Here is a 24,968-nt window from a genome sequence, read left to right on the forward strand (position 1 = left end):
GTGTGGGTTATGGTACCTACCTACCCACCCTCCACACCAAACATTCCTCCACTGCTGTTCCTGAAAATCTACACAAGAAATGTGTGTACAGAGCCCCAGTTGGTCTTATTGCAGAGTAAAGGGGGTTTTATTTCAGCAAATTGACCTCCAATTTTTGGCAGGTTGCAGTTTTGATTCCCAACCTGTTACCTTTCTTCTCTAAGTGCACTGAGCACTCCTGTTCCTGTGAGGAGGCATCACCACCTGGCTGTTGTCTCTCTGCTTTCAGAGGATGCTGCTGCTGCTTTAACTCTTGAGCTACTTGTCTACCAGAAATTATGGCAAACATGCAGAAACCTGCCAAGAATAGAGTTTCTGACGTAGGTGCTGGCTCCACACCAGCTCTGCTGACACAGACAGACTGCCGCCACCCTTTTGCAACTTGTTTCTTTTTTGCTACATGTCAGGCTTCAGAAGGTGCTGATTACAATTACGTAGTTGATGAGTTTCCTAATCCAGTGTCTGATTTCACCTGCATGTTGAATTTTTAATCTTTAATCTGGTAAAGATTCTTATATCAATAGCTGAACTATACCCTCTGCACCAGGAAAATCTGTGGAACAAGTATCTTCAAAACCAAATGCACTAGTCTGGAGTTCTTTGTGATTTGGGGTTTCTTTCTTTGGTTATTTTTTACTAAATTGTAAAACAAGACTTGGCTTTATCCCAAAGCAATTAATTTATTCTGTTAACTGAAGAAAAATAAAAAATAAAGACATCTGATCTATTCAGTTTTATATATAAATTTAATTAGTTGATGGATACAGCCTGAGTAGATCAATCTGAAGAAATATGTTTGCTGCATGTACTTACTGAGTGAAATTGAATCTACAACACCCAGAAGATTAACCCGTATATCCTTACTAGAAGCTTCAGTGACCTTCATTACAATTTTCTGAGTGAATTACATCAGGAAACTAAAATTCAGTTGGCATGTTGTTTTTCTCTAAATCTCACTGGCCATCAGGGACTAATAGATCTGTAATTTAAATATGAGGTTGCTTTTTTTTTTGGTTGGTTGGTTGTTTTTTTGTTTGGGATTTTTTTTATTTGTTTGTTTTGTTAAGGCATATGGTTAACATAGGATCATATCCCTGCCAGGTTGTCTAAAAGAGGAAATGTGCTCAACTCCCCTGAAATAGCAAAAAACTGCCAAATTCTACTTCACACTCCCCTTCCTCTCCTTTTATTTCTACTAGGCAGCCAGACAAGCTAGAGGTGTGAGGGATAGTCTTTAGTGACTAGAACTTTAAAATGGATCCATGGTTGGCTTTAATGGAAAAAATCTTTTCTCCCTGGCCTTTCTCTGAGCTGCTAGCTCCTATAATGAACTGTGACTAGGGAGACCATTAAGTGAGATAAACCAGAGAAAATTTACAGCACCACGGCGAGGTTATATGTATTCACACAACCCAAACTGAGCAGGAGCAGGACAGTTTAGCACCTGGACTGAAAATCCAAGGGAACACTCCTGCACACAGGTCTCGGCTGCCTACGGCTGTTACAGATCCTGGAGCGCTTTCCAACCAACATCTAAGCTTTGGACAGGGTAATTACACTCTGCCCATTTGGAACTCCCCTTGGAAATCTGAGCAGTGCCCAGCTCTGCACGCCCTGCTCTGAAACACTTGATTTCAGCTTCCTGCCGAAGGCGGTGCTGCCCTGGCTGGGGATCCCCGTGCGCTCTCTCAACAGTGTGAGATGATTTGAGACCTGCTGGAGTAAAAGATGTAGCAGAAACACGAATGGTTACATTACTGTTACTCCAGATGATGCCTCAGCGCCATAAGTGAGCAATGGGCAATGAATCCAAGAGCATTTTAGAAGTATCTGTCTGGTGGGATAGTTCTCGGAACATGGCACTGCCCCGAAATACCTAAAGGAGAGAGAGAGAGAGACAGAAGTCGTCTGAGCCCAGCTTTGGAAAGTCAGAACTCCTCTATGCTTGCCCCACCTTAGCAAGGGCCAGAGCTGTTTCTTCAAGGACTTCCCTGAAGAAATGTAAGCAAAGCGATATTCCCGTCGAAGAGAGATAATGCCATTTATCTACGTGGATGGTCTAATGTCACAATATGCAGATAAGGTTTGCAAGGCACACGTGAAGCTCCAATAAGCACTAATTAAACATTTTTCTCTGTCATCCCGTTTCCCATAGACGACAATAAAGTTTCTACGCTACCTGTTTTAGCAGCTAATTAAAGCTATGAGTTGCCTCTGCCTGGCAGCTCGGACATATTTATTCTCTAGCGCAGGGAAAGCCACCCCTGCGTGTGTAGCAGCAAACAAAACCTTTCAGCAAAGCTCCTCATCTCCGGGCGGCGGGGAGGGAGCGCTGTGTCCGGGGGGATCGCTGTGTCAGGGGGTGCCCGGGGGATCGCTGTGTCCGAGGGCACACGGGGGGATCGCTGTGTCAGGGGGTGCCCGGGGGATCGCTGTGTCAGGGGGTGCCCGGGGGATCGCTGTGTCAGGGGGATCGCTGTGTCCGGGGGATCGCTGTGTCAGGGGGATCGCTGTGTCCGGGGGTGCCCGGGGGATCGCTGTGTCCGGGGGGATCGCTGTGTCCGGGGGCACACGGAGGGATCGCCGTGCCCGGGGGTGCCCGGGGGATCGCTGTGTCAGGGGGATCGCTGTGTCCGGGGGCACACGGGGGGATCACTGTGTCCGGGGGGTGCCCGGGGGGTCGCTGTGTCCGCGGGGATCGCTGTGTCCAGGGATGTCCCTTGCCGCCGGGGCCCCTCCCCACCCGCCCGGCCCGAAGTTTGGAGGAAACTTTTCGAGCCGGCGGCGCTCCGGGCGAGGGGCACCCACCTGGGGCGAGCTCGGGCGGGCTCTGCCTGCCCCGCAGCGGCAGCCGGGGCTCTCGGAGGGGCGGCTCGGCCCTGCGGAGGAGAGCCAGCCCCGCTCCCGGCGTGTCCCTGCCGAGGGCTCCAGCCCCCACAGCTTGGGGACATCGCGGAGCCCCCGCCGCGGCACCGCGCAACTTTTCTGCAGCCGCACGGCCCCCTCTTCCTTCGTCGCACGCCGGGAATCGGGAATTCGTGGCACGTCTCCAAACTGAAAAAACGGGCTGGTGTTTTGCCTGTGCGTTTTCTAGCGGTGGAGTGAATGCCTGGGGCAGGCTGCGAGTCCTGCTGGCGTGCTGATAGCGCCTCGGCGCACTGCAGCCCCTAAAAAGGACCGTGTGCTTCCAGCAGTTCGAAAAAGGGCTTTGGCACAGTCCTTTTGCTAATGTTCCTTATCCTGAGAGTGGGGAGAAGTCCCACCTATAATCCTGTCAGGAGGCTGAGAGCCATCAAGTTGCTGTCTCGTGAGCAGTGTTTTTGTTTAACTTCCCAAAATCCAGGCGACTTCCGTGGGACTGCTCACTGACTCCCCGGAGTGCTTCAGACAGGTAAGAGCTAAGCATGCCAAACTTGCCTTTTTCTGCTGAGGTCCTTACTGGGGCATGTTACTAAGAATAACAATGATTTTTCCTTTTTGAAGCGAGATGTCCAGCAGCTGTAGGATGGAACCCTTGAAACTGAATATCCTGGTGAACTGGTGAAGTTCCAGACCTGATGCTTTCAGTGTCTTCTCTGCTCTCTGTAAGTAACCAAAACTTTCCATGATGCTCATGTGTCATCCTGCATACACATGGGTAGGACACCTTGGCATTTATCTATTCTTAACACAACCATAACTTTTTTGTTTGTTTGTTTAAAACTGCAGCTTTAAACTAATCTACAGGTGTAGGCAAGTTGCTATGTGCATTAAGCTGATATGGTCTAAAGTTTAGTAGGATTTGTGGTTGAGAAGCAGGACCAGGTAAGTTGTGTGCATGTTCTCAGAAGCAATGATTCTTGTTTATGCCCATTGTTTCACTAGATTGATTTTTTTTTTTTCATTTAGAAATATATCAATAGGATAACAAGGAACTAGTGATCTTAGTAGAATAAAATGGCAAAATCATATGCAAACCATATTTTCTTTGCCATGTTATTAATTTTTTTATAATATTTTGTATGCTATAAAGTGCACTTAAAACAAAATGTAATTGCTATAACAGCATTGTAGTCTGCTATATAACCAGGGAGAGTGAAGTTGAAAAATGTTAAATATGTACAAGTTGACTGGGTGGGAATTACTTTGGTGATGTTGGTATTTGGAATTTCCTGACTGCTGTTAAAATTTAAATTTTTAAGCTCTGTTTTCTAAAGGGGCTTTATTGTTTCATAATTGGCAGTGGGTGAGTGAAGAATGCTCACTTTGATAAAAACAGGTCCCTCCTTTGAAGAAAAATTCCTATATGTTTCATAAAAAAATATTTCATTATTTGTGTCTTATGGCATTCTCTTAACTTGATTTGCAGTGTTGGTAGGTTGTAATCTTCTATTATTGCTAGTAATAAAAGTTGTGCAGGCCAGATGGTGCCTTCAGTTATACTTTTACACAGCCTTCTTATAAGCAGCTCTTCAGGTGAAGAAGTTGCTGAGGTATCAGCAGGACTGATGTAACAGTGGGCCTGTATGCTGTCTGTATACACCTAGTAAATTCCTACAGACAGGAAAAACTCCATTATGGGAATTTTGGTTTGGGTTTTGTTGATTGTTTGTTTTTTTTTTCCTGGGGGATGTTTGATGAGGGGTTGGCTGTTTCAGTTTTTCTGATTTTTACAGACTTTCTCAGCATCACTGTTTGGCTATCATGATCTGCTTACTCACTTAATTCAGATTTCTCTAAGGTCTTTGACTTCACCCAGCCATAACACTCAGCATAACTTGCTGGAGCTAGAAAATGGCAAATACTGTACTTTTATTTCTAGCAACCTTTGTAATACACCAGGATGAAAAGCAGTGCTGCCTGATATGAGGAACTGTGCAAGCATTGTTAAGAGCTGGAGCTCTGCCTCGTGCTAGTCGTTGTGAAGGCAGAAAGTTGAGATGTGGACAGTGGAAAGGTGATCCTGGAGGATCATCTGCGTGTGAAGTAGGACATGAGCTAGCAGATGAGAGTGAGGGAGGAGGGGGAGCGTTGAAGTGAGAAGATATCCTTGCCTCCTTCTACTGACTGAGCTGAAAGTAGTCTGGGACACTGTCCAGAACATTCCTCACTGCAAAGTTTTCTTGCCATAATAACTCCAGTGGAGGTATCAGACAATGCGGTGCTTCCTGAGGTGAGGAAGGAGTGAAGAAAATGAAAACAAACAAACAAAAAAAAACCCCAAAACTGTGCAGTTAAAGTAGCTTTATTTTTCTCATTTTGTTTTCATTAATTCAGTAGTGTCTAAGGAGATACTGAGTGTGTAGGAATCTGTATTATCCCACAGTAATATGAATGCATTGACCATTATAAAGATTGTCTGGGTTTTTTCATCTGTATTCTGCTGGTTAACCCTGCATCTTGATATTCTTTATCTCCAGGTGAAGGAAAAAATGCTGGAATTAAAAAGAAAGGTTTCTAAATAGTTGGAGGTAATCTAATGTTTTGTGCTTTTGTGTCCTTGATTTTGGATCTAGGTGATGGTGAGGATGGGTTATGGTGGCAAGCAAATATAAAGTCAGCCACACATACTGACCAGATGCTGTGGGTTTTGTGTGGTCTAGTACAGGAAGGAGCCAGGAATGGTCCCTGAGTGCTGAGGTGCCTCTATTCAGCTGCAGGTATATTTGATTGCAAAGAGGAAAGGTTGGATAATGTCCTGAAAGAAGGAATCATGCCAAAAACAGAAGGTACACCCTTCCCCATTTTTGGGTGGCTGTGTTATTTCAATTGCTTGTGTCGGCCCTGTACAGGAATGTACCTGTTTGAACCCAAAACACAATGGGGAAAATGCAAAGCTTTTATATCAATAGAATGAGGATTCTTGAAACTCTTAATATTTGACAAATGTTAAACAATTTGGACTCAGAAGTGAATGACCTGTAAAATTTCTAAATTTTTGCTGTGTTTGTCATCTAAGTCACATAGTGCTATTGTCTGCCAGGTTTACAGCTTCTCCAGGATGGATAAGGTTATGTAGTAGTCTCTCTCCAAAAGAACTTGAAATTTCAGGGTGCATGACTTGAGTTGAAACAGGTGGGACATTGGGGTCCATACATCCCAAAGAGATGGAGGTGACATTGGACAGAAGCAAGAGTCTAGTTCAGCATAAGTGGAAGCACAGAGCAGTTTTCATGGCTACATTAGTTCCCTCATAGCAAGAACCATCCAGCAGGATGGTCAAGGTGCCACCCAGGGGAGCCAAGTCACCCAGGACTGGAGGCAAAAAAAAAGATTCACAGCTTAAGCAGGGATGCTGAACCTCTGTCTGGATTTGGCTGATCTCTTTTGAAAATACTTGGGTTGAAAGTAACTTCATCTTGGCCTTTTACAGCCATAAGAAATCATTTATCTTGATTAAAGAATATTTGCAGGTATTTCCTCTTGCCCAGGATGCCTGAGAGTGTAATCCATGACCATTGCTTTTTAATACAAAAGGAGCAAATTTGTCAGTGTTGTGCAGCCATTTTTCATGTTCTACTAGAAGATTCACAGACACAGATTTTTTTAAATGTCACTATAATTTTTTCATATGTGGGTTACAAATCACTGTGTTAAATAAATTAAACTACTCATTCAAGCTGAAAAGTCTTTAAAATCTTATAAGGTAGCAGAATAGTTGGGTTTGATGTATTTAGATTCTAACCTAAGCTAAAATCAGTAGTGTTAATTTAAAGTAATGTTACTCTTGTTTAAAACTAATCTTAAAACTTAGCCAACACATAAATGAAGCAGTTTCATATAAATTAAATTTAAATAAATTAAACTAATTGCAAGCAGCATGTAAACTCTTGATACAAAGATAATTATAGCACTGTGATGGTGGAGTGAATCTGCCTTAGGGTGTGTTTGCTAGTTCAAAAAACAAAAAAAAAAAAAAGAAACCCACCTTGAACTGTTGATTCCTTTTACAAACTTCTTTCCACTCAAAACCAAAACTAACCTAGAAAAATATCTGTTTTCTAATTAACAGATTAAACAGCTTAAAAGTGCTCCATATTTTACTATGCATTTTCATCATCACCTTTCAAGCCTTGTAGATGGTGCTGTGTCCAACCATGGTGGTGTTTGGGCAAGGCCAGCTCTATATCCTTTGCTGTCATGGGTCATTGATGTATGTGATACCAGCTATTGCTAAAGGAAAAACCACTGGCACTGTTCCTTGGGTAAATCCTTTGTGGGCTGTAATTTGGTTAAGCTTGGTCAGAAAGCTCTCATGTGGTGGCAAGGGCTGGGCAGACAGGGAGGATGTGAGCAAGTGGCTGGAGAGAGCAGCAGTGCCAGTGTACAAGTGTCAGAAATGTTCATGGAAGTGTGGTGTGAGATACTTTGCTTTCAGCATCATCTTGTGGCCTGAGAAAGCTTTCCTTGCCCACTCAAGGACACTGTTTTTCAGGAAGGAGGGCTGAATATATGAAAGCATTGTGTAATCAGGGATGGAAGAAAGTAACAACATCAAGAAAGTGGGCTTATTTGGAAGCATGCACTGTCATTGTGTGTGTGGATTCCTTTTGTTATGAGAGAAACTTGTGAATCCCAAACAACAAGAAACTGAGTCCTGCTCTCTGTTACTAATTTAAGTAATTTATTTCAAAGATATATCCAGACCCTCATATCATAATCATTTGTTGAGTTTTTTTTTCTTCCTAATCCATGCTGTCAATGTTCTGTTACATGAACAACACAGCTTTTGTTTGTGGGAAAACAGAAGAGGTTTGTATTCATCAATTCTATGGCTGGTGGTTCTTGAAGCATTGCTTATGCTGGGAAGCTTCTGTCTCATCAGCAGAGTGGCTTCTGAAGACGTGCAAACAGTGCACTGAAGTTGGGTGCAAAGCCCTAAGTAGCCTTGTGGCATAGATAAAGAGCTCTTTATCTATGAAAGGAGGTGAAAGGAGGCTCCACTACCCACACATACACAAAAAGCATTTCACAGCATTCCCCAAGCATTTTCTTTGTTTTTGCCCAATCTTCATTGCTTCCTTACAAACCTGTGTATCATCACAATAGCTGCAAACAGGTACCTGTATATAACATATAGGAAATTCCCTCTCTGTAGGATCAAAGCAGAAAAAGCAAAGTTAAGGAAAAAACCTCCATCACCTTCCTTTCATGTGCCTGGTTCAAACCAGTTGCTTCATGACCCTTACAAAAAAAAACTTCAGACAGAACATTTACATTCTGTTAATGTCTAGCTATTCTCTTCTGCAGAACAATTACACATCAAATGATTAATATTTAAACCGTGGCTTACATTTTCTGCAGGCAAGTTTGTGCTTAAGAGAAGTGTATAGTTTACTGGCACAGAATTGGAAAAACATCTGAAAAGTCCTAAATAGTTTTGTTGTTCTTGAAACCTTTTGTGTCTTTCTAACATGGTTACTTTGTTCATTCAACAGCTGTTTTTAATGGGAGTTCCTGCTAAGCTTTATGTCTACTGTATTTTTAGAAACTCATCAATTATAGATGTACAGTGCTGAGTTATTAAAAAACACAAACTTGAAGAACATGAAGTACTTCTATGATTCAGGATAAGTGTTATGCACCTGCATTTTCTTTTTTGTGTATTTAATAGATTTATCTTTCAAGTATCTTCCAGTCGGCTATATTCCTTTAAAAACTTGAGTTTTTCCTAGAATTCTTTGTGGTAGTTCATCAGACACTTCTGTCATATGCACTGGCAACAGTGTCCATTATGTTGAATTTTAAGGCATTTTCTTTTGCTGTGCAGGCCAGTTGTTGAAACAAGCTCTTCAGCTTCTAATAATGCACTTTCAAAAGTGGGCACATTCTCATTCAGATTAAGGAGTTGTCCTCTAGTGATCTGCAGTGTCTTCATGTTCTAATGTTATAAAATGAATTTTACAGCCCCTTTGTGGCAGATGCAGGGTATCAGGTAAATTGCTTCCTCTGGGCCCACTGCTGTTCAATAAAGTAATCTTTTTGATAAGTTTTTACAGTTGAGCTCGTTTCCATTAAACTTAGTAGCAAGAATTGAGTTCCTGACAAGTCCCTCTCCATATTGCAAAACACAGCTGAATAAAAAGATGAGCCATTAATTAATTTTCTGCTGTGTTACTGAGACCATCTTATGCTGGCTTTTCCTAATCATGCAAAACTCACCTTGGATTGGTATTTGAGGTTGAACACCATTGTGTGACTCCTCAATGCACTGGCTGAACCAGCACCAAGGCTCTGAGAGCAGAGTGGTCGTGCTGTGGGGGGAGCCATGCTTAAGGACACATGATTATACAGTTCAGAAGCAGAGGGGCTGGGCTGCCCATCACAGGGGGCTGGCAGCCTCTTGGAGTGTGACCCAGCCCCTGGGAGGCTCCAGCTGCTTGTTGGTTGGTGGCACAGTGGGGCTTTGGTGTGACCCAATGACCTCGTTTGGGTCATTACCTCCCTCTGTTATGCCAGCAGGTGATGTTGGCTCTTCTGGAGGTGGAATGGTCTTTTCAGCCACTTTGAGAAACACATCTGCTTGGAGCTCATCTGGGGGTTGAAAGAACATCAAGATTGTGAGCAGAAATATAAGCACTGAAAGCAATAGCTTGTGAGAGTTCCAGCTTGTATATAGTATGATGTTAGCACAGTCTCTGGTGAAGAATAAAAGTGTAACACGAGAACAACCTCCCTCTCTTGTTATTTCAGGTTGGTGTCTCTGGGGAAGGTACCAAAGAAGATGCAGTCTGAAGACTTCAGAAAAGTGAGCAATGAGTCCTTCTGAAAGCTGAAGAGGTCATGAACCTAAGACAAGTCTTTGTGTCTGTACTGCTGTTTGGAGTAGCTGGTCTACTCCTCTTCATGTATCTGCAAGCTTGGATTGAAGAACAACATACAGGTTTTCTCTCTCATTTTTAATTTTTCTAACTTAGTTGCATCTATTATTTTAAGATGACCATAAAACATGATGAGGACAGTTGAGGGTGGAGTCCCTCCCCCATCCTTTGGAAGTAAAATGGCATTGAAAATAGACTTGTTTTAATTGCTACACTTCATTAAGAAATTTCTTCAGTCACATGAAAAGATGCCCCCCAGCTACCTAATCATATTGTATCAGCTTCATTTGCAAAAGCAAGTGTTGCAAAAGCATTCTGCATGTCCAATTTAGAAATTATTTTCTATGATGATTTGTTGTGAGTTTTGTACATTATATTTTGTGTGGTAAAGCAATTTTTTGAGAACAACTGCTGTGTTTTATGGACAAAAGTGGTCCTCTAAGCAGCAGTGCTCATGGAATCATCCTTTCCCTTTCTTTTTTGTTGTTGTTTGTTTGAGACTGGGCTTACAGGACTTTTTATATATATAGCATCAGAGTCACATAACAACTTCAGGTAAATCTGTGTTAGCACTGGCTCAGGATTACTCTTCTGAATGGTATTTATGATTTATGATGGTTTGGGTTGGTCTAGATCCTCTTATGGACAAAACTAAACCAGATTATTTACCTCAGCCCCTACTGGAAGCTCAATTCATGGGACCAGTCTAGAGCAAATCTGAAGTAACCTTACACAAAATGTATGATAAGGGGTGCATGTCAGTGAGCTTCTCCACAGATTTGCTCTGCAGGTCCACTTCAGTTATGTCGCCTTATTGAGGGCATATCCTTGACTTAACTTGTATACTTGTATTTGGGTTAGGGTTTTGTTTTCAAGGTTTAGGTTTGGTTGGGTGTTTTGGGGGGGTTTTGGGATTGTTTGGTTTGTATGCTTGGGGGTTTTTTGTCAGTGGTTTTTTGTTTGTTTGTTTCCGACTTCTTAAGTCTTGACATTTAGATCCTCTTGTCTCTCTCACTCAGCTTTCATTTCCTCTGTAAAACTTTTATTTTATAGTATGTTGATACCATTGTGAAGAAATACATCTGTAAAACCACATTAGTCTCTGGCTTTATTGATCTGTGCTGTTATTCCATATGAGCTGCAAGGCTCCAGTGTGTTTTAGAGAGCAGTGTTGACAGGGAAATATACTGCATCATTTCTGCAATTGTTTGACAATGATCTTGAGGTTTTTTTCAACTAAGTGCAGTGATCACAGCATTAATTTTGGCTTGTTAATTTTATTGGGTTTTCCCAAAGTGTTCAGAAAACTGTTGTAAGAGGTAATACAGGCTCCCTTTGGAAAGGTTCCCTTGTAATCTGTTGTTGACAGAGGGGTGCTGGCAGAAGCTGAGCATGCAACAAAGCTGGGGGTCCTCCTTGAAAATCTCTACTGTTATCAGGAATGTTAAGGGCAGATATCCTTGCTTTCAAGGTAGTTCAGGAATGTAGATGATGACTGTAGATTATTGATTTATTTACTTGCTGACATTCTTCACATTCCTTGCATCTTTTCTTGTGCTGTAATTAACCTTTCTTTCCTTGCAGTGCTCTTTGTTGCTTTTTCTCACTGCAGTTTTTTTTACTCCTTTCTTTTATATGTATCTCTCTACCATTAAAAAGAAGCAGGAAAAATAAATTAAAGGTTGAATTAGGACAGACTCTGTTCTTTTGGCCAACCAGATGCTTTCTTTGGGGTTTTCTTTGATATATTGCTATAATCTTTTTCAGGAGAGAGGCTTCTCCTCACACACATAAGTCATTTCCATGTGGAAACATTTCTCTAATAAAATGGAAGCTATCATAAAATAACAGAATGGTTAGTGAGCTTAAAGTGTGACTGCAGTTTTGAGTGCCCTTTTATCTCACTGGACTGCTGTGACAGCACTTCATCAAGATCCCAAAAAAAGAATTTTGGCATTCTCTACAGTAGCAGTAGAGAATGTATATGGTCATGCACATTGGCAAGAGCATGGCAAAAATTCATTCTTTGGTGTCTGCTCTTGCTTCTTCTTCCAATTTAACATTTAGAGAGCCATTCTTTTTTATTTCAAACACCTGTATCTCCCCTAAAAACCTTCTGTGGCTCTGTTCTCTAATGCTTCCCTCCTGTATGCTACTTTAGAGTTGATATGAAATGGAACATATTTGCATATTCACAATATACTTTAGTTTAGTTATGGGCATTTTGCAAATTTTTTTCCCACTCCTTCTCTGTTTTTCATAATGCCATGTGCTGTGCACTGTGGCTTTTTTTGGGATGAGCTGTGTCTGGAGAATCCTAAACTGACAAGTATCTTTGCAAGGATTTTATGTGTTCCTTTAATCCTCTCACTAGCTGCACAGCTGTAAGACAGCTAGTTTTAATCTGCCAGTGGCTGAGCATGTGAGGTGAAGTCCTGTTAGGAAATGGAAAGTCTGCCTAGTGCTTGCCAATTGCCAAATTCCCAAATGCTATGAGCCTGTAGAGATAAGTGTTTGATGTAGGCAGAACTATTTTTAGCTCAAGACCTACAGCATCCATGTTTGCATTTGGTTGCTGAAGGAATGGAAAGTTGGATGTGTTTGAGTTTAGGAAAGTATCTGTTATGCACCTGTGAAATGCTTCTCCTTACTACCCCATTCTTCTGAATATCTGGAGCCTTTACAAATCACAGTCTCTGGAAAAGTCAGTGGATTTTGCTCTTTGTGGTTTGTAATGTTCATGCTTATTTCTCAGGCTCTCCTAACTGTGGTGTGAATTATTCCCAATCAGATGTAGATTTCTGGGGAGAACTGGAAATGGTAGTTTTCAATTCTCTTTTTAATGTTTGTCCTACTGTTTTAAAGTTGGACTGTTTTCTTTCACACTTACCATTCTTATTGCCACTTTTTCTAGTTATTCTAGAATTCTAGCTAGTCTAGATATACCATAATTTTTCACACTAGATCCAGTGCCAGTTTTTATTCATAGTTTGCTTTCTCTCTTTTGGGGTCTCTTATTTCTACTTCCTGTTCAGATCACTGAGATCTCAAGTGTGATTTTATTCCCTTCTTTGTCCTATTTTGCTCTAGACTGATTGTATCCAAGCATGTTTTACTCTGATTTATTCTTACAAACTTCCCTCATTGCTCAAATGTATCCAGCCCAGGAACACCTCTAATTTTTCATCCTGTCCATCTACTCCAGATGCACCTGCAGGCTCAGCAGCTGGATGCACCTCTCATCACAGCCATGTCTTCTGCTCCCTCCCACCGTGCTTGGACTCTTCAGAATATTTCCAGTCGTGTTTATCATCCCTACACCTTAAAAAAGAGAAAACCTTTCATTTAAAGATGTCTAAGAAGCAGCTGCTAGCTACATGGTGGTCCTCTCTGATGGCTTTTCAGAGACATTAGCAGACTGAGAGAACAGGGGAGTTTCATGGTTTGGCTCTGGGCATGGAGTGTATAAAGACAGGATGATATATCTTTACTTCTGTTTGGTAGCTTCAGCTCATCTCAGTGGAGTAATTTGGCACAGACTTGTCAATAGTCAATGTGAGCATCAATATATACAGACTACATCTGGATGGATATTTAATTCACAATATTGATAATATGGTATAAATGGAGCACTTCATGTTCTCCATATATAAATATATTCATTGTATATAAATTCACATACATGAATGAAGCTTGATGTAAATTCAACTGGATCTCACAGCTTTACTTGACAGTTCTCCATAGGATCTTGCATTATGCAGTGCAAACATCAAATATTGTGGCACTGATTAAGAAGCAATAACTATTTTTTACACACTTAGAAATTTCCAGTGCTGTTGTTATTATTTGGGTGAAGCAAACCACTGGGTCTTCCAGGGCTGATGTTGAGCTCTGTGCCATGAATCACCTGAATTAGGAGGTTGTGGGGTACAAAGGACACTTGCAATTAAATCTTGAAATATTAGAGATATATATGTGTTAGAGTTTTAAAATAGGAATTCTAATTTTGTACTTTAAAAGTCTTCCTTTTTAGGGAAACTGATGTGATTTAGTGTGAATGATTATTACAAAATAATCTGAGAATATCTTTGAGACTAGAACTGTATGCTGGGTTTGTTTGGAGTTTTGCCATGTGTTGCTTTTTTCCCTTCTCTCAAATTTTGTGAGGTTTTGGGGTTTTTTTTGTTTTGTTTTGGTTTGGTTTTTTTTGTGAACTATGCCTAGTAAATCCATGATTATGAAGGACTGCTTTAAAATAGTGTAGTCTTACCACTAATTAAAGGGTTGCACTGCCCTCCCATAGATTTCTGGTTCCCTAGGGTGAAAAAGTCAGCATCTGCTCTTTCCCAGCAGTTTTGTATCTCACCTTAAGGATGCAGAGATTTTTCTGTGTGCTTCACTTTGCAGAGTATCAGTTCTGTAGCATCATCTACACTCCATGTGCTTTCCTGCCATTTTGTGCATCTACCTCCTGAGGAGCTTCACAACACAGACCTCATACCCACTCCTCAGGCCACAAGTCCTCCTTTTGTAAAGAAACAAAATAAAAATTCAGATAAAAATCACGCTTTTAAAAAAGATGGAAATTCCATGAGCTTTCATGCAATTCTTTGCATGAGCTTTCACAATTTAGTCTGCTATTGCTGTAGCCATCCAGGTTGTATCCATTATACATAATCCTTGGCATAAACAGGTGGGTTTTTTCCCCCACTTTGCCAGATTTGGTAATCCATGGGGGTTTTTTCAGTCCTTTAGTAATCTGGTGAGATATTTTGACTCCATGGAGTGCCTTTCTTCCTTATCTTGGCAGTAAAGGTAGCAATTGAATATGTGTGCAGATATGATAATATTTACCTTTTTGTTGTTTTTATGAGTTGATTTTTATTTAGACTTTGTCTAAATTGAGAAACATTGATGTGGCTTAAAGAACCATGAATATGTGATGAATTGCAAAGGCAACTTTTTCATGGAAGTCATAGTTTTTCTAGACAATCATCAGAAAATACATTAAAGTAATATATTTGGAGAAAACAGGTTTGTAGATAAAAAAAAAACCACTGCTCAATCATGGATATTAATTATGAATAATTTAATACTTCTAGTAAAATTGAAATATTTCTGCTGTCAAAGTCCTGGGTACTTTATGGGAGCCTTCCTAAGTCTGCTGGAGAACATCACTTCTATGGCAAACAAATCTTCAGGTTTACAGTGCCCAGTCATTAATGAGGCTGTTCTAATGAGTCTGGGACTACTTAGACTTCACCCTTCTGGCTGGAATATGCTGTGTTTTGTGTGTGAAATGAATCTGTTTCTTTCTATTTCTTTGTCATTTTGGTTTTGGCTTTTTTTTTTAATCTGCCTCGTTATTGGATTGAAGCACAAAAGAAAGAAGATTCAATAGGATCAGTAAATGCTGCTTGGTGAACAATAACACAGGTATTGAAATCCCAGAAATGCTACAAAATTTCATTAGGTGAATTTCTCCATATAAATAGGGGTTTCCTTTCCCCCCACCCAGCTTTCAGTAGATGGAAGCTGTAGGGAAAGAACAATTGCCTTTGCAGGAAAAAAGCTGTTAAGAAACAGGTGGAAATTGGTATTTTCTTAAACCACAATGGTCTAAAAACACAAGTAAAAGTTGAATATAAGAGAAGGTGGTTTTCTGAGCTGATTGTAGAGTCTCACCCTGTCTTCCACAGTTGCAAACCCCAGAAGCTGTAAGAAAAAAAAAAAGTTAAAAATTCTTATTTTATAGCACTTAAGGCTGTATTTATCTATTTCTGAGGATATTTCTTCCCAGGTCTAGCTGTTTAGCAACCGTTTCATTCATTTTTTTCATTCAATCATTTTCATCTCGCATTTCATTCCTTTTGCTTTTATTATTCCTATAGCTAAATAGCATTTAATTTTATAAATCCTTCTGGTTTAGAAGAAATCCCAGCTTCCACATTCTGGTGGTATAAAACAAACTAAATAGGAGGAGGTTTTGGGGCTCCTCTTAGCCATATATTCAATTTGAAGTTTGAGCAGAAGCTGATGACATTTCATGTATTATTGTGTATAAGCTTTAAACAACCCACACAACCTTTTTCATACCTAGATCACAGAGATCTACTTCTAGAAAGGTGTAGCACATACCTTAATTATATATACTGAGGACACCTGAATGTACTCTTTGTTGCCTGTTTTCAAACACAACTTTCAGAAGAGGATTCTGTAATTTTCTTGTATCTATGGACATGTAACTGAATTAACTTCAAAATCTGAAATATAGGTACCCCTGAAGGGCTTTTTGGCTTGATATTGAAACACTTATGAATTGGGGTATCCTCCTTCCTGGAAAGGCTGAGTAACAGTAACACTGTTTTCTAAATGCTCTTTTGAATTGGATACAAAACATGCAGTAGGTGCCCTTCATGCTCGTTTCCAGTCAGTCAGACCCTCAGAGCAGAATATCTGGCTGATGTTCAGAAACGTGATCTTTACAGAGTCCTTAGCAGTCATTCTTTCTATTAAGTAGCTTTTTTTTTTTTTTTTTTTTTTTTTTTTTTTAACATGGTATATGAATTTTGTTTAGTTTTCCAGCTTCTGTTTAATTTCCTGACAGATGTGCTGTCATTGAGTGAAGTGGTTAATTTTCAGTTATCATCCACCATTGTTGCTTTCAACAACATTTGGTTCATGGCACTTCTTCAGTTCCAAAAAGTCTTTTCCTCAAAAGCTTGTCATTCAGGCAGTGCAGCCCTGCAGTCTTGTCTCTTTTGGGCATGGATTGTGTGATGCAGCACCATTTAAGACAAATATATAATCCTACAAAGCAGGAAGGGTGGAGAGGTAATTTTCACCTGGCAAATCATCATTTAGATGTAACAGCAGAAAAAAATTAGATCACAGAATCATTTAGGTTGGAAAAGATCATCAAGTTCTACCTTTGACTAATAACCACATTGTCAGCTATACCATAGCATTAAGTGCCATGTCCAGTCTTTCTTGAACACCTCCAAGATGATGACTTCACCACCTCCCTGGGCAGTCACTTCCAATCCTAAAATACCTTTTTGTTCTGGTTTGGAGGACAGGTGTCTGCCAAGAAAAAAAAAAAAGCAGGAGCCTCTCTTTGAAATGGAGAATGTAAACCCCCTGCCTCCAAATTATTATTATTTTGAAATTAAGAGGCTCTCAGGCAAAGATATGGAATAGGAATAACAGTTTTTTACTAGGAGAATTAAAATACAAATACAGTATTACAAAGAACAATCCCAAAACTCTGATAGAGTCAGAATACAGCCTGACACCCTGTCAGTCAGTCAGGGTGTTGGTAGCAGTCCCATTAAATGGTGGCTGCATCCTCCTGCAGTGGCAGATGTGATTCAGCTGGAGCAGTGCTCCTGTAGAAGGTGCAGTTTTCCTCTGAAGGTCCAGGGATGATGTGAAAAGGTCCAGTTTTCCTCTGGAATCCAGTGGAAAAGGGGCTATTTTGGTGTTCCAAATCTCAGTTTTTATCTAGGTAGGAAAGGCTTGGCTGCTCCCCCTGGCTGGAGCATCTCCCAGTGGGATGATGTAATTTTATCAGTCACACAGTGGGACTGAATGGGCCAGCAGCAGATGATATCTTCCTGGAGGGAGGATGGGTTGTGGAAAAGATAAAGATGATTGCCCTACCTGGTTTCAACAGATGGTGATAGAATACATACTTTTGGTCACATGCTGTATTGCAACCTAAGACACCCTTTCATGAAGAAATTCCTCCTGATGTCCAGCCTGAATGCCCCTGGTACAGCTTGTGGCCGTGTCCTCTAATTTTGCCACTGGTTTCCTGTGGGAAGAGATCCATCCCCATCTGCTATACCTTCCTTTGTGGTTGTAGAGAGTGATAAGGTCCCCCCTGAGCCTTCTTTTCTCCAGAATAAACAAACCCAGCTCCCTCAGCTGTTCCTCATAAGACTTACTATCTAGGAATGATGATGAAAAGATTAATGTTTTTCTTTTCCTGGCTTGTTCCATTTTCCTTACATGCACTGCACATTTTTAGAAGAGCAAGTGGTTGCTGCTGGAGTATATTCAAGGCTGCTTACCTCTGCATCTGGTGTTGAACTGCTTTGATATATCACTTCGTTCCAAACAGTCCTGTTAAAACATGTGATGTGGTCTCTGCAAAATTCCAAGGAAAATTTTTGGTTTCTCACTGGAGTTAAATTAGAAATTCTGGTGTTTGTTTTAAGTGTGTGTATATACATATAGGTATGTATGTATATATATTTATATATATTTGTTTAAAGTATCCCCTTTATTTTCCTTCTTTTTTTTTGTGGGAGTAGAGACCACTGGTAGGAGAAATATTTCAGATGGAAACATGTCTTCTAACCACAGTCAGCTACTGGGATACATGGAGATGAGTTTATATTGAAGAATTTTTTTTTATCCACACTCTAGAGCCTTTGTTTCTATTTTTTCTATTTTACTAGTTTGGTCTTACTATAAACAAGTTATTGCTATTAATTTGGGATATTTCTGGATCATCTTGCAATGTGTGAAACAAGCATTTAAAGATCAAGAGGCAGAGAGGTTTTGAGTAATGGGAGCCATTTTAGCATACAAGGGGTTAATGTCTGACAGATGATGTGTATGATTTAGCCAGAAAAATGCAATTTATGTCAAAGAGCAAAAGGTTCAAGGAAGAAAAGTGCCTTTAATGTCCTCTTCTGTTGTTTGCTTTTTAATGTGAAATAACCTGGTTTTATTTTTGTGGGTTTTTTTTATTTTTATTTTTAAAGGTAATTATTATTCACAGCAGCAGGAATATTGGCTGGGCTTTCAAGTTTGGGTCCCTGCTTCTTCAGACAAGGGCCTCACTTTTTGTAATTTTTTAAAAATTTATATTAATAGCATATTCAAAGAAAAAGGATGTTTCTACATTCTACAGTATTCCTGTGCAAGACATTTCCTATCTGTCAGTTTGACTCTGGGAAGATGCATGACACATCAGCATACAGTGTTTTTCTTTGCAGCCCCTTCAACCTTGAGCCTCGTGGCTATATGTGTGGGAGTGAATGTTACTGTCCTCAGCCACAAAGAAGAGAGAGCTACTGGGTTCTATCAAATGCTGTGTTTAAACAACAAAATCCAAAATAAACAAAGAAGCAAGCCCCTTCCAAAACTCCCATATTTGCTCATTTCTCTTGAAAGCCATGGTCAATAATCAGATCAGCTTAAAGCTTCTGCTTTTTGTAAAACAGTAAATATTCATTACTCAAGAAAACTGAAAAATATGCTGTATTTTAAGCATTGCCTGTAGATGGATAAACCGTTCCCAGGCATGTATGAGCCTCACTTGATGTAAAGTGATGGGGAATAGAATATCACACACATCCATTGGCTTTGGAATTGGTTTGGTTTGATCTTGATTTAGTGAAGATGTGCAGCAGCAGCATCCTATACTGCCTGGAAAGCCACACTTGGCAGCAAGTGCAACCTAGAAAATATTATTGCCTACAGTGGTTCTTTAGGGATTCTCACTCCCCCAGTCCCTCTCTTATCACCAAAAATGATTGTTTCCTTGTCACTTGAGAGCCTCCCCATGGTAACAACATCCAAGACTATCACTGACCTCTATTAAACCTGTGTGAAACCTGTGTACTAGAAATACAATTTGTCCCTCACAGCTTTGTTGTTTCAAATGATTTTGTTTATATTGACCACTCAGCTTTCTATCATACAATCCTGCCAGGAATTCACAGCACATAGTTCCAGCAAAATCAGGCTGAGTAGGCACAGGTTTTGTCTCTTGGCACCATCTACAAGGGGAAATGACATGAGTTATCAAAATATTTGGGGAATGGTAGACATATTTCTTCGGAGAATGATAGTAATAATTTTCATGTTTACAGTTCCATAATATTCTAATTAAAAACAAACAAAAAAGACTTGATCACTGTTAGACTTTTCCAAATGAGCAATGATTCCATTTTGTTTGGTTGAGTTTTTTGATTGGTTGGTTGGTTGAGGGTTTTTTTGTTGTTCAGTGGTGCTGGAGCACAGAAGGTCCTGGAATGGCAGGGATGGGATACAGTGTTGAGTCAATGGTTGCAAGGAGTTCAGTTCCCATGACTGAAATTCCTATGAGCCAAGCAGACAATGAAGGGGGAAGGAGGGGAGGAGCTCTTAAGAAAGTCATTGGCTTTGAGAAATTGACTTTCTTAAGTAACAGTGATAGCAAGGCAGAACTTGTCTCTTAGCAAAGAAATTAATTGTCCCAGAACATAACAGATGATGGCCTAATCGCCACAAATTTTGACATGCACATCAGGAAATATCTTCTGCATGTCATAGACACTGGGTAACATCCAGGAAAGTAACTGAAAATCAGCAGTGTAAAGTTAAAAATAATCAGAACCAATATTAAATTTCACTGTGGGTAAGTGCCAGGTGAAAGACGAGGTGTTAACTGATTTTATATTTAATATGATTGGAATGGAGCAGCTCATTTCACTGCTAATTATAATCCAACAATAGAAGAACTTGCCCAGCTTTGTGTACATGTGTGAGGACATAGATGGAGGAAGAAGTTGTTAAAAGTTTGCAATACTCTATGTGACAGATGTGTTATAACCTAGGCCTAATAAAAGCATGCACTTAGGATCAGCTCAAGTGAACTTGGGGTTGTTTAGAGTCATGTTGTTAGGCCCTGGGTATGGGCATGTTGCCTCCCAGTAAATTATATGCTAGAGAAATGAGGGTTTGGAGGTGTTTGGTTTTGATTATGGTCAGCTAGGGAGATGTGCATGAGTTCTGCTAGCTGCAGCTGGAAACATTCCATTGCATTAAACAGGAAAATATCAGTGCCTGATGCTTTGCCATTCATCCATAAAATAGCTCTGTTCAGAAAAGGAAATTTGTCTAACAGGAAATAATAAGTATAGAAAACACTGTTTGCAAAGACAGTTTTGATTATACTTTCTACTCTTGCTTAAATTTTTTAAAAGAAGAGTTTCTTCATGGGAAGATTGGAAAACAGTTGTTTCAGAATTGTTGCTATACTCCCATAATGTTTCTGCTGTTCAGAGGTATTATGTCATGAGAAGTTACTTTGACTTTGGCCTTACAACAGCAAAGAGAAGAAAAAGCTTTAGTTAGCAAAAGCTTAATAGAACTGGGTAAATCGAATTTCACTTTCTGGTCCACTCATCTGTGCAAAATCATTTTTTTATTCCTGGAAGAACACTTAGTGACCAAACAATGCAGTGGAATCTTTTGCAATAATGCTATTGCATTAAAAAAAATATACTATGGTATATTTCACACTGCACTTTTTGAATGAATTCTGGCTATACAAATTAGAAAAAAATAATATAAATGCATTAATTTTATTTTGTCTTTCTTTGTTTCTGGCTTTTTCATGCTCTAATTAAAGAGTCATTGATGCACAATATGCCTTGTCCACTACTGAGAATGAACAGGTACAATCTGCTAACACAGGTCATGGCATTTGAATTGTGTGTAAAATGCAGCCTGTTACTTTAAACATTGTGTATATAATTAATTAAATGTCATTGCTTTAAGATGATTTCATACTTGCAGTCAAAAATTATGGAGCACTTTCCTGAAAGCACTTCTGTTCTTGATTTTGGGCCAAAGAATCAAAACTTTTCATGAACTTCAGCTTGATTTATAAACTATTAGGAAAGACCCAAGCCAAGTAGCTCTACAGGACTGTTGTTAATAGAGGTGAAAGATTTTTTTTTTTCCCTAGAAACTGAAGTTTCTGTGGGAATATAAGATTCTCAAGTTTTCTAACCTTTTCTGCCTATCAAAGAGGTCATCAAATATGAAAAATTCTGACACTGGTGAAGAACCAAATCTGTCATGTTTTTTGATGGGAGGGAAAGAAGCAGCTCAGGCAGGCTGGTGGAGGGATGAGAATTTACTTGGATGTGTTTTTATCTTTTTTTTTTTTTTTTTTTTTTTTCTGTGGGAGCTGCTGAATTATTAATGCAATAATAAAGTCCATTTGATATGAGTAGACTCCTAATTACTAAAGAAATTACTTGTAAGATCAGAATCATTAAAGTGAGAGTTGGCTGACTGCCCCCCGATTAAATTATACCAATGAAGCAACAAACTGTAAAAAAAAATACACTAATTTTTTTTTCCCAATAATTATTTGATGAGTTTTCTTCTTCCTCTGTGCAATTTTATGTAAAGGATTTGCCATTGCAGTCTGATGGCAGGTAGAAGACAATGAAGAACATCTCTAAAAAACCCTTGGCTTTGCTCCTGGATTTCAAAACACTTTCATAGAATGGGGCCAGCACAAAGTATATGTGAAATATAACAAATAATATGGACTTTGGGGATTTTTTTTTAAATTTGCTTTATCCTCTTACAGATGGCAAAATTAATTTCACCCTACTTCTTTTCTGTTCCAATCTTTCCACTTCAGTGTGCCTACTTTGAAGATGAGCAGGCAGATGAGACCTGGCTTATGTAGGCTGAGGTAGTTGCAGTGAGGTATAAATACTTCATGATTTATTTAACCTTTGGGCAGAAATTTCTTTCTGGTAGAATTAGTCTGCAAATAGCTGACGTGTGCTACCACATAAATTATGATTGATCATGCAATATAACAAAACCCTATTGGCATCAGGTTTAGGACTGATGTACATATAAATATAGTGCAGATAAAGCTGCCAGATGCTGTGACTGACAGGTGGGTTCAAGGTATTCTTGGCAAGAAGACTCAGCCTTGACTCTCCAGCTAATAAAATGTGCATATTGGACAGCTTGTATTAATATTCTATAAATAAAATACAGTTGAATGACAGTTGGGAAGCAGTTTAAGCACAGTCTAGTCTGTGATGACCAACACTCACACAAATTAATAACTGACTTTCTGGAAAGTTAGAAGTTAATCTTGGTATTTTAAATGAGCTAATCCATGTGGACTAGTATCTACTTAAGGCAATCATATTGATTACTTGGGGGAGATCATATGTTTATTTATAAAACTTTCCTATCCCAGTTTTCATCTGGGGCTGAGGACCAGGTATTTCACCTGGTCAGAGGGCTGCCAGAATGTCTAACTCTACAGCTGGTAGAACAACACCTTCTTGGTTTTGTCTCTCCATAAGGGCCAAAGACCACAGGAAGGATCAAAACCATTTATTCATTCTCTTCAATGTGTTTCTTGAAGCTGACACATTCACTAACAAATGTGTTACTCGTTATCCCCTGAGGTAAACCATAGGGAAACAAGAGCAATTTAAAAAATGGCAGAGAAAAGAAAATGGTTTATGGGTCCTTGATGATAGAAAAGGAAGGTAGGCCACAGATGTTTGATTCTAACTTCTGATATGATTTATGTTACAAGAAATGTGCTAAACTTTCTTTATATTATTATATATTTGTTGTATATGTTTATGTTTTTCATGGTTGTGTTTTACTTTTCTCAGACTACTGCTTGGCAGCTCCTAGCACTAAAATATTTTTGTCCTTCAATTATGTTATTTCTCACATATCATTCATTAAACTCTCTATCATAAAATTGTTCTCTGGTGACACCATCTAAAGAAGGCTGTCATCACACAATCAGCCATTCATTATGACTATCCTGGCCACAACTCTGGTTTGGCCTTGAAAAACTTCTCACATTTCAAGTTTTTCCAGAATTCTGGCTCCCAGTGATATTTCTTTTCTTTCCCTCCAAATATCTGGAAGCAGCTAATGTGGCTGCAGTTTGTAGAAGTTTTTAATGGGTGGATTTGTAGGAATAGTTTCTCATTTTATGGTGCAACTTAAAAGTATCTTCCTCATGTTAAGATAACCATTTGCCAAAAAGGTCTGTGCTTCAGAGAATCAGTAGAATTAATGAAAACTTTTTGTGTATGTGAGAAGCACTGAAGTTTGACCAATTAAAAGTACCCAAGTGTTTGTTCCTGCTTTTTTTTTTTTTTTTTTCTAAGTATTCTTTTGCTTTGGCTTTTGATGTTTTCCTCTGATGTGATATTGCACTTGCACAACAGTGTTTGTGGTATAGAGGTAATGTTTCAGGTAGTTCTATTGCTACAGACAGTCACAATTTGTTTTTCAATAAATAGCCATAAAATTGAGCAAATAATTATGTTTGCATTCGATGCAATGCCAAACACTGTATTATCAAAAATGTTGACTTGAAACTGTACCTGTCTAGGAGTGCTTTCCAGTTACTAATAAAACAAAATATTTGTTGTGGGGGAGCAAGGCTTAATCTTATGTCTAAACATCCAATGTAACAGTAAAAATTTGCACCTTGTAATGGTGTAATGCTGTGAGCTGGGGAATGAGGAATGGTGGAGAGGAGGGGAGGCAGAGCCTGAAGAGGAGCTAAAATAGTTTTGGTGGCATGACATTGAACGAGTTAGTCCAAGAAAAACACCCAAATCATTCTGCTCTGGGTTTGTTTTTTTTTTTTTCTGAATAGGAAGACAGAGTAATCAAGTGGATCATAAATACTTTTTTGAATGAGAAATGTTTATAGGATCTAATGTCTTAGTCTTAGACTGCTGTGAATACCAGTGAGGGGAGGTATTCAGACAGGTAAAGACCTGAAAACTTTAGGTTTTCAAGAGAAATGTTACTTGAGCCAAGCAAGTATGGTAGCAAGATGATCACTCTGTGTCACCTAGGACATATCAGGTCACTTCTGCCTTCAGGTAGCTCGAGCAGAGCCTTAGGAATCCAATTTTCTGTGGCAGAGAAAAAGAATAAATCAGGTCAGGTTCAAAGGTCTCTCCAGCTTCATATATTGCCTCTGCAAACAATGCTTAGAATAGACTATAAACTAGCTAAATTTATAATAACAATTCAGAGAATTTTCTTTGCCTTTTGTGTTTTATAATTTAGAGGCCTTCTAGATTGGAGGTGTTTTCAGTAGCCCTGAATTATTCCTTCTTCCATCCATTTGTACAGTGTTGTCTTAACTGATGCCTTTCCTCTGAGATTCCTCTGATGAGAAATCCAGCTTGAATACTGGATACTACTGGAAGCATTTTTCCCATCATGCTCTTTAATTCCATGGAAATATTCTCCAGACTGTGTTATCATTGGATCACTGAAAAAAAAAATTTTCTACCTTCTGTCCCTGTAAGATCATAA

General features: G+C 39.5%; 1 protein-coding gene across 3 annotated transcripts in view; it reads left to right on the forward strand.

Moving 5' to 3' along the window:
- The first annotated feature begins 2,800 nt into the window (after window positions 1–2,800).
- CHST9 (carbohydrate sulfotransferase 9) overlaps window positions 2,801–24,968 on the forward strand; it is an 84,851-nt gene continuing 62,683 nt past the window's right edge. Inside the window, exons 1-4 of one of the 3 annotated variants that reach the window (XM_056484070.1) lie at window positions 2,812–3,430; window positions 3,523–3,623; window positions 5,439–5,489; window positions 9,712–9,901. In XM_056484070.1, coding sequence (XP_056340045.1) covers window positions 9,802–9,901 — 100 coding nt within the window. In that variant the 5' untranslated portion in view covers window positions 2,812–3,430; window positions 3,523–3,623; window positions 5,439–5,489; window positions 9,712–9,801. Of the gene's footprint in view, window positions 3,431–3,522; window positions 3,624–5,438; window positions 5,490–9,711; window positions 9,902–24,968 lie in introns of those variants that run through there. The other 2 variants (XM_056484069.1, XM_056484071.1) reach the window with 2 other exon arrangements.

This window comes from Oenanthe melanoleuca, chromosome 2, assembly GCF_029582105.1.
Source record: "Oenanthe melanoleuca isolate GR-GAL-2019-014 chromosome 2, OMel1.0, whole genome shotgun sequence".
Taxonomy (NCBI): Eukaryota; Metazoa; Chordata; class Aves; order Passeriformes; family Muscicapidae; genus Oenanthe; species Oenanthe melanoleuca.